Below are 9,665 nucleotides of genomic sequence, written 5' to 3'. Positions count from 1 at the left end.
CACTGCAAGGACCACGGCAGATCAGTGAAGTGCAGCGGTGGCACATCGATGATGTCTTTCTCTGTCCGCGTGTGTTTGTGCCTGCTCTCTTTGTCTCCATCTCCTTCTCTTCCTTTGTTTAGAGAGAGTGATCCGGCTTGACAACTCAGAAGCAGACCATGGTCATTTTCAGGAAGCTCTTCTGCTCACTCCCACCCACAGAAGAGGCACATTTTACCTGCGTTTACCTTTTTTTTTTTTTTCATTTATTTGTCCAAGAAAATGGGTAATGGGCACAAATCAGAATTTTGCCTAAACCTAAAACAATGGCCACAGAGAGAGCAGATAAAAGGTTTTCCCTCGACCGTGGACTCTACTCTGTTCCTTCAGGCTCTTCTTCTGTGCAAATCAACTGTTACACTCAGTGCGGATAAAAGTCTTTCATCCAGAATGAACTATCATGTGTCGCTTTAGCGCATAGCTTCGTGTAAAACACTTCCCGCACTGAGAGCAGCAGAAAGGTTTGTCACCAGTGTGGATACTCATGGCCTTCCTCTCCACCTTCTGCCAGGCTGTTCCAACATCTCAACATCTTCATCTACCAATGTACTGGCTCTCTCTCTCTCTCTCCTCTGTACATGTCCAAACCATCTCCATCCAGCCTCTCTGACTTGGTCTCCTAAACACCTGAGCCCATGTGCTGTCCCTCTGATCCTATCATCATCCTGCTCTCACTCCCAGAGAGAAGCTCAGCATCTTCATCTCTGCTACCTCCAGCTCTGCCTCCTGTCTTCTCCTCAGTGCCACTGTTTCCAAACCATACAACATTGCTGGCCTCACCACCCTTTTGGACACTTTCCCTTTCATCCTCGTCGACAGCCTTTTGTCACACATCACACCTGACACTTTCCTCCAATGATTCCATCCTGCCTGCACCCGCTTCTTCACCTCTCCCTCACACTCTCCATGGCCCTGGACCGTTGAGCCTCAGTACTTCAAACCCTCCACCTTCTTTATCTCTGCATCCTGTAACTTAACCTGTCCACTTGCCTCCCTCTCATTCACACACATGGATTCCATCTTACTGCAGCTAACCTTCATTCTCTCCTTTCTAAGGCAAACCTCCACCTCTCTAGTTGATCTTCCACTTTCTCCCTGCTCTCACCACAGATCACAATGTCATCTGCAGACATCATGGTCCAAGGGGCTTCTTGTCTAACCTCATTGTCAACCCACCATGGCAAACAAGAAGGGGCTCAGAGCTGAGCCTTGGTGCAGACCCACCTCCACCTTGAGCTCCTCTGTTCCACCTGCAGCACACCTCACCACTGTCTCACACCTGCCATACACTGGACACCTGCACCACTCCAACATCCTTCTCTGCCACTCCAGATGTCCTCATACAATACTACAACTCTTCTCTTGGCACTCTGTCGTACACTTTCTCCAGGTCCACAAAGACACAACGCAGCTCCCTCTGACCTTCTCTGTACGTCTCCATAAAAACATGCATTCCAACAATAACAACTGAAGTGCGTTAAAGTAGTTGTCCTTGTGGCAGATCGGAAGAATCTAGATAATTTGGATTAACAATTGTTGCAAACTGCAATGTAGCTTTCATCTTGACTTTTTTAAGGGTCGCCATGACGACGCAGCAGGTCCTGCTTGATATGTGGCACCAAAAACAACAAGGAAAGGGATCAAAGGAAGAGCAAGAATCTGAGCAGGATTTTTTGGAACCACCACAGCCAGGGGTGACGGCGCTGTCACTGCTGAAGTGGTGGATAGGGTCGCCAGGTACCGCGGCCTCGCGGACATGGCTTCAGCTCTGTGGCCCATTGTTGTACTCGAAGAAGACAGACAGACGGTCTTTTAAAGGGGCGCACACAATTTGTTGTTGCATTCATTTCAAAACCAGTGGCTCGTGGGGCCCCGCGGGCGGTTGCCTTGCTGCCATTTATTATTTAGATTCAGATTAACACTTACAGAGATGAAACAATGGGACATAACATGATTGTGTAGTGTCTCAAATGTAACACATATTTGCTAAATCTGTGAAAATACTGCCAAAGATTTCTGCGAAATCAGGGGGGAAAAAAAACGTTCATTCTTCATTCTTAGGCCCATACAAGTGTCACCGACAGCTAGCCTCGGAAGTTTCCGACACTTCAGGCTCGCAAGAGATGCCATGAAACAGTGGAGTACAAACGCGCCGCAGAAGAGACACGCATCTCGGCAGGGAGGCATCACAGATGATTTCATATAAACGTCTCAGGGGCAGACAACGTCTCGGTGACGTGACTCTGTCAACACTTCGGAAACACAACGGACAAGTTCCGCTCCAGTCAGTGAGTACCTGCTCCCCTGGACTGCATCTCGCTTCTAACAGAGAAACGTCTGGTGATGGTCGCTCACACCCATCGTTCAGAGCATCTTTCCATGAGTGAGGAAATGGAGGCGATCAAGTTCTTCTTCATGTTGTCGAGTTGGGTTTGCGACAGGTTAAAGGCGCACTACCGCCACCCGCTGGACAGGAATTTTAATCAGCCCAGGACAAAAGCGAAAATATTTTGTTTTGCCTTAGAAATGGCAAGACACAGGCACAGTAGGTGAATCCAGCATCATATAGTTCACTACACAGACGTGTCAGAGATGAAGGATGCGCGAAGTGAACTTTCAGAATTGACCAACTCCAACACATTGAATTCATCTTTGACCGTCTACAGTCTGGTGAGATACGCTTGCAGATTTGGGACGAGTTGCAGAACGTTGTTCCCCAAAAAATCTGTGCGTCTCTGTGCACCTGCTGGTCTCGAGCTCCAGCAGGACACTCCGTCGCTCCCCGTCTCATCGATAGCAGAATAAATGTTGTGAAAACTCCAGCAGATGATTGTCAGTCAACAGGAACCTTTCAAACTCTGACGCACATTCTCATCCCTCAGAAGCCAAGAACACAGAGGAGCTGCCTCAAAGAGGAACATGAAGGAGAACGGGTGCATCCAGCAACACTTTTCTGAACTGTCACAGCAACAGCACAGCTAAGGACCAGACACATTGCTGTCTCCGTTCATTCAGGATCGTGAGCGTGATCCTACGCCGCATGTTTAAACACACACAGGCACAAAGACTTTTATTTCCTTCTCTTCTTCCCTCTCCTTCTTTACACCTTTTCTGGACTAAGCCTAAGTGGTAAAAGCAATGGCCTGGCTCTCCCATATGGAAACATAGGCGGAACAGAATGAGGTAATACAAGTGGAGCCGCATTTATTTCCTTACTCTGTGTCCCAGGTGTCCCCCTGTTAGAGGTGAGAAGTTAAAGATTTCCCTCTGAATACTGATACTAATACTGTACCAGTTCTCGTTGAAATACGGAATTCAAGTACGCACCCTTGATATTATCAGACCCTGATTCTTCGTGTGTGAGGGAAAATAAACAAAGAAATAAAATACAATTGGACAGTTTTTGGTCGTATTATATGTAAACAAACACTTTTAAAATCAAAGTGCCATAAGATCATTCCAGAATCAGGAGGGCTGGGTCACAGCATCCGTGGTTGCCATGGAAACGCTGTCTAGTTTGTGATTTTTCTCATGCTTCTTCATTTGTCTCGAGGAGGAAAAAGGTTTTCCACAACCCGAGCAGCAGTAAGGTTTCTCTCCTGTGTGAACTCGCTTGTGTTCCTTCAGGTTGGACTTGTAGGTGAAACACTTTCCACATTGAGAGCAGACAAAGGGTTTTGCGCCAGTGTGAATTTTCATGTGTTCCTTCAGGCTATCGCTCCGTAGAAAACATTTGCCACACTGAGAGCAGCCAAAAGGCTTTTCCCCACTGTGAATTTTCATGTGTTTTTTCAAGGTCTTAATCTGTTTTAAACATTTACCACACTCAGCGCAACGGTACGGTTGTTCCACAGCATGAGCTCTCATGTGTGTCTTCAGAATACTTTTGCCCATAAACCTCTTTCCACACTCAGGGCAGCCAAAACTTTTGTCTCTGGTATGAGTTTCCACATGCAGTCTCAGGGTGTACCTCTGTGCAAAACATTTATCACAATGGGAGCATCTGAAAGGTCTTTCTCCAGTGTGTGTCTTCATGTGCTGGCTCAGGTGGTCCTTCCGTATAAAACACTTGTCGCACTCAGAGCAGCTGAAAGGCTTTTCTCCAGTGTGAGTTCTCATGTGAACCTCCAAATTTTGATTCTTTTCAAAACATTTCCCACAAAATGAACAAGTTAAAGATCCTCCACCACACGACTTTACATGCTTGGTCAGTCCGGACTTGGAAGAACATTTCCTCCCACATCCAGAGCAGATCAGTGATTTGTGATTGACACTCTCTTTCTTGTCACTGGCAGGCGCTGGTGGATTCTCCACAGAGGTTGAAGCTGACTGAGCATCACCAGATTCTCTCCAGTCTTCACTGTCATCAGTGTCAGAGTCAGAACAAGGCGACCTCTGGTGGTCAGGGAGGAGAGGTGTATCCAAGTCACTGGCTGCTTCTGCTCCTCCACAGGTGTCTCCATCAGCTTCTGTCTTCATGTGTTGAGTCCAGCTGCTGGTTGCTCCATCATCTTCACTCTTCACCTGGACAGGAGTGAGGGAGAACTGGGTGGCCTCTTCTTTGATTTGGTCTAGATCTTCTTCTTCTGGTTCTTCTTTAATGAGAGGAGGTTCTTGTCCCTCCTGATCCAGACTGGAGCTGCACTCCTGCTGCTCAGTAGCATCTTCTTCTTCTTTCACCACCAGCAGCTGCTGGACACCTGCAGGGACACACACACCTGAGTGACTCGTGATGTTTGTGTGTGTGTGTGTGTGTGTGTGTGTGTGTGTGTGTGTGTGTGGAGTTCAATCCTGGAACAGCATCAACAGCGAGCTTTGTCCTTCACTCAACTGTCCGAGACGACTCCTGGTGTTACTTTCAACCATGTTGCCTGTGTGGATTCACAAAACATCTTGACAAACATTGTCCAGACTCCGGTAACTATACGACAGAGTGCGGCGCTAACACGCTTTCTGGAGTAATAGAGACTGAAGGCAGAGGGTTTTCAGGCGCCTGACAGGGTTGTGCTGCGGCCATCAGTCGCGCCCCAAACTAACTATTCCGACACCACCAGGTCTGAAACACAAGCCTCTCCTGCACAGGCTCTTACTTCATCCACACTAACTCTGGTCCCACACAGCAGCACGGGATATGTATCGCGGCGTCTGCTGGGAGTCACAGGAAACAGCCGTTCTGTAGTTGATCATCTTCTTTTGAACTCCGTCAAACTCTGTGGGTCGGTCTCATAGGAACAGCAGCAGCAGCAGCTCCCGAAACTCCCTCTGCCCTCCAGCGCAGCCCCTCGCTCCACCCCCGCGGAACCCTTAAAGGAACAGCAGCATGAACATAAACCCAGGACGTTGCAATAGAGACCACAAAACCATGTCATTTCCGGCTCAGGCGATAGAACAAAAATCCCACGCAAAGTCACCATCAACGCATGCTCGATCACGTGACTGTCTCACGTGGAGTGAAGGCTGATTTCAAACCATTCAATCACGATAAAATAAGAAGGAAAAAAATAATAATAACCGAGCGGAACTATAGTGCGTGACGTCATCAACAGGCGGCGGTTCACACTCTGCACTTACAACGTCTACAACGTGTAAATAAGATCATCTACTGCTTTTCCCCAGCTTTTTCAACGCACAGTGCATGAAAGAAGAGTGTGCGCGCGCGCGCGTGCGTGAGTACCCGCTCTCTCGGTCTCCATCTCCAGCAGGATCCTCTTCTTCCGTCGCTCGTTTAAATCCGAATAATATGGGGGAAGAGGTGATCAGCAGATGATCTCCGGCAGCTGTAAGAAGCCGTTCACTCTCTGCAGGACATTCGCTCCCGCCGGAGGATCCACGAACATAGACGGCGGAGGAGGAGCGGCCTCATTGTTCAGGCAGCAGGAAATGGAGGCGAGGGCGGACCTCTCCGCGCAGCAGTTGGTCACCAAACAGATAAACAAACTGACGCCATTACACCAACAGAAACTGTGTCTAGAAAGCAAACTCAAATACCCAAGTCTTTCTAAACAGAAAAACACAGCGACGGATGAGCGGCTGTTCTTTGACTGGTGTCGCCCCCTCGTGGAATCTTTCCTCTCAAAAGTCGTGGAATTATTTTTGTCAGTTTCGTTTGGTTTCTTCTTGAGTTAAAAATATTTGATGTCCTAAACTAAATGGACGAGTTCAACACTGTCCAATCTGATGACATTCAGAAGGTACTACTTAATAGTTATTTTTGAAATACACGAACCCTGACGTCACCCACAGAAAAAATTAAAACAGTTCTATTTCATATGTGCGTAGCCCTCTAACGGCCTTCGCTATTGGTTAATCCACATCGAGGCACTGGCCTGAGACTTCGACTGATTGGCTCTCCGCCCAGGAAGGCCCCACCCACCACGTATAACTCTCCCCTGCTCCCGCTGCTCTGCTCCTTTTGCTACTCAGCCTGCGACTACAACCAACGGGTTATTATGGAGCGTTCCAGTTCGTCCTGCGCCGATTCTCTCGGTGAGTCCGACAAGCATGACGCCTGCGTCGTCTGCTTGGGGCCTGAACACCTGAGACTGCTGGACTCCTGTCCCGCCTGTGTGGCTCTTTCAGGAGAAGAGCCACACAGGCGGGCGGGTCTAGCATGCTGGAAGGGAGTCGACCAGGAGTCGGCCACTCTTCCAGCAACTCAGCCTCCTCAGCCCGCTCCTAAAGCACCTCCAGTGAAGATGGTTTGGGCGGACGTCACGGAGGTGGATGAGCGTCGTTTCTACGAGGAGGAGGTCCACCTCAAGATTTTTCCCGACGACGACGACTTGGGAGTGGTGGACTAGGGCGAGAGTACTCGCTCTGGTGCAGGATCAGGGCCCGTCCTGTCCTGGGTCGACCTCTCAAGGTCTGGTTGCTGAAAGGATGAGACTGCTGGACATGGGGCTGTCGGACGCAGACGGTGCAGAGCGCCCGTGCACCGGCCACTAACAAACATTACACTTCCAAGTGGCGGGTGTGTGAGACAGCTTTCATCGTCTGCTTGCTCTGTGGCGGAGATCTAGTCCTTCATGCAGGAGCTGTTGGACAATGGCCGGGCGGCGTCTACACTCAATGTGTTTGCGGCTGCCATTTCAGCTGGGCACCAAAGTTTTGACCGGGTCTCTGTGAGGAGTCACCCGGTCATTAAGAGATTTCTGCTCGGCGCATTAGGCCTCCTGTGAGGAGCCTAATCCCACCCTGGAGTTTGCAGGTGGTTCTAGAAGGGCTCTAAGAGAGTGGGCGATCTGACACCCTTTCTGTGAGCCCACGGTGTATGTCTTTTGGTGAGGGTTTGACCTCTGTGACCCTTCATCCAAACCTGGCTTTTAGACCGAAGGTCATCACGGCTTCGTATCGGTCTCAAGTCCTGGTGTTGAGGGCCTTTTATTCCCCACCTCAGTCTGACCAGGAGGCTAGGATGCACCGGTTGTGCCCGGTGCGGGCCCTAGCTTGCTATGTGGACAGGACAAAGGGCTTTCGTCTGACCGATAGTAATATGTGCCTGTTTCCGCTGAGTTCCAAAAGGAGCAGAGCGGCGGGAGCAGGGGAGAGTTATACGTGGTGGGTGGTGCCTTCCTGGGAAGTTTCAGGCCAGTGCCTCGTTGTGGATTAACCAATAGCTAAGGCCGTTAGAGGGCTACGCACATATTCATAGAACCTGGGTTACGTGAGTAACCACCTTTTTTTTTTAATACTCTTAGAAAGTTACTTTACTGAAGCAGCTGTCAACACAACTAAATCCATTTGTGTTTGATGTTGAACATGTTTGGCCAGAGCCTCGAAATATTCGGGTTGAGACCATGAGGCGTCTCTTCCCAGGTCTGTGGCAGAGCAGCAAACACAGAACACAAAAAAATTGAATCCTCAAATAGACAAGGAAGGAAACCAAACCAGACCAAAGCAACACCATTTCTTGACAGAGGCTTCTTCTCCACGGCAGCAGCCTCTATACTCCTCAGCATGGCCTGGTTTTTGGCTCCATTCCCGACTGTGTGGGGCGTGTCTACAGCGCCGCCATCTTGGAACAGGTCGAGCCGCGAGGGCGGTGCGTTAAGGTGAATGGAGGCAAGAGGAAGCAATGTCAAAACAAAATTATGCCCTGAATATTATGCTCCAAAAGCTGTTGGATAAATACATGCTCCTGCGTCACCACTCGTGCATGCTCATGTTTTCATCCAAAATTAAGCTGACAATACAAAATGAACTTCGGTGTCTGTAGTCTGGTAGGGTCAAGGGTCGAAATGCCTCATGAACCAGGTGGTGCACTCGCAACCAGCTAGTAAGGTTAGCAAGGCTGGAGGAAGAAGGTGAGCTACCGTGGAACTGAGTCAGGGACTGACATAACTGGGTTCCTGCTGCTGTGAGAATCACAGTGAAGCTGATCTGCTGGAGGAAGCAGAAGCCAGGACCAGGAGCCCCCGAGAGAGAGATCGACGGTCAAAGATGGAGGGTCCAGGAGCTAAAAACTCATGACTGAGTGTCAGGAAGCTCTGCTCCGGGAGAGGAACAGGGAGGAGGACACAAAGCCCAAGTGAGTAAAAGACCTGGAAGAGAATGCAGAGCGGTGGAACAAACCTGAGTTCAGCAAGGACGCCGAGCTGTACGGGAAGAGTGTGGCGGAAAATGGGTGAAGATTTGACTTCTTGGAAGTGAGACGCAAAGTTGGAGTGGACTTGGACTCAAGAGCAAAGACTTGAGGCTAGATCTCTTCTGAGAAAGCACAAGAGTGAAAGAGGAAAACTTCCTGCAGCCTGCACCCTTCCATGTCCTGTCCAGCTCCTGAGGCCAGTCCACGCTACTTAATAAAGGAGGGCAGACAGAGAGAGTGAGGGGCTTGCAGTCACTGGGACCTGTCTCACTCTTCATCCAGTGAACTTGACAGGATTTGCTTTTACAAAAGTGAAGGTTGATGTTCAAGAGGCAGCCGAGCAGATGTCCTCGCTGGGACTCTTGACTGGAGAGCTGTGGAGGCAGCCCCACCCGTGGTGGACGAGCCTCTGACCCCTCCAGGGCCTCAGCCAAGGAGATGGTCAACTTCAGCACCTGAGGTGGGAGTTTGCAAAAGATGTTTCTGTTGCCGACAAACTGTCAAACGCTGTCACCAGCCTCGAGATCCAACTGAAACTCATGATAAATGGCCCACGATCTCAAAAGACACGTCAGGTTGCGGTCCCTTCAATTTTAAATAAGCAGTTGTGTCGCTCCTGTTCAAAAACCACAATCTGCAGACAGTGTTGAAGTGTTGCAGACCGAGAGTTTACTTCTGTTTACATGATCGGCCTATTAATATGATGTTATTTTTTAATATAATGTTGTTTGTTTGTTTGTTTGTAGTATTATTTGTATTTGAAAAGAAAAGTTTGAAGCATAGAATATCTCCAAAATATTCGATTATCTAAACGTTAACTATCTTTGACAAAAGCATGTAACTATGGTCTCCACCATTTACGCAACATTTTTTTTTTTAAATGTAAAAAAAAAATAAAACAACACAAATGGACATTCGGTATGAATCGCCCGTGTGCCCGTGCGTGAAGCCCTTGAATGTACAATAGAAATATTTCTTGTACGTCTGTGATATCAGGGGACGATAACGCTTCATGGAAACACTTAACAGTCCTGGATTCCAA

At 48.8% G+C, this 9,665-nt stretch overlaps 1 protein-coding gene across 1 annotated transcript; it reads right to left on the bottom strand.

Annotated features, from left to right (window-relative positions):
- Positions 1-2,053: 2,053 nt before the first annotated feature.
- Positions 2,054-6,129, bottom strand: LOC128752668 (oocyte zinc finger protein XlCOF6.1-like). Its single transcript, XM_053854123.1, has 2 exons — positions 5,714-6,129; positions 2,054-4,739 (listed from the first exon to the last, which is right to left on the bottom strand). Exons 1-2 carry the CDS (start codon positions 5,730-5,732, stop codon positions 3,505-3,507), a joined length of 1,254 nt encoding a protein of 417 aa, XP_053710098.1. The 5' UTR covers positions 5,733-6,129; the 3' UTR covers positions 2,054-3,504.
- Between the last annotated feature and the right edge of the window lie 3,536 nt (positions 6,130-9,665).

The sequence above is a fragment of the Synchiropus splendidus genome, chromosome 1 (genome assembly GCF_027744825.2).
Source record: "Synchiropus splendidus isolate RoL2022-P1 chromosome 1, RoL_Sspl_1.0, whole genome shotgun sequence".
In the NCBI taxonomy this organism is placed as follows: Eukaryota; Metazoa; Chordata; class Actinopteri; order Syngnathiformes; family Callionymidae; genus Synchiropus; species Synchiropus splendidus.
Note: the sequence above shows the minus strand (reverse complement) of the source record. Positions and strands in the feature narration are given on the sequence as shown.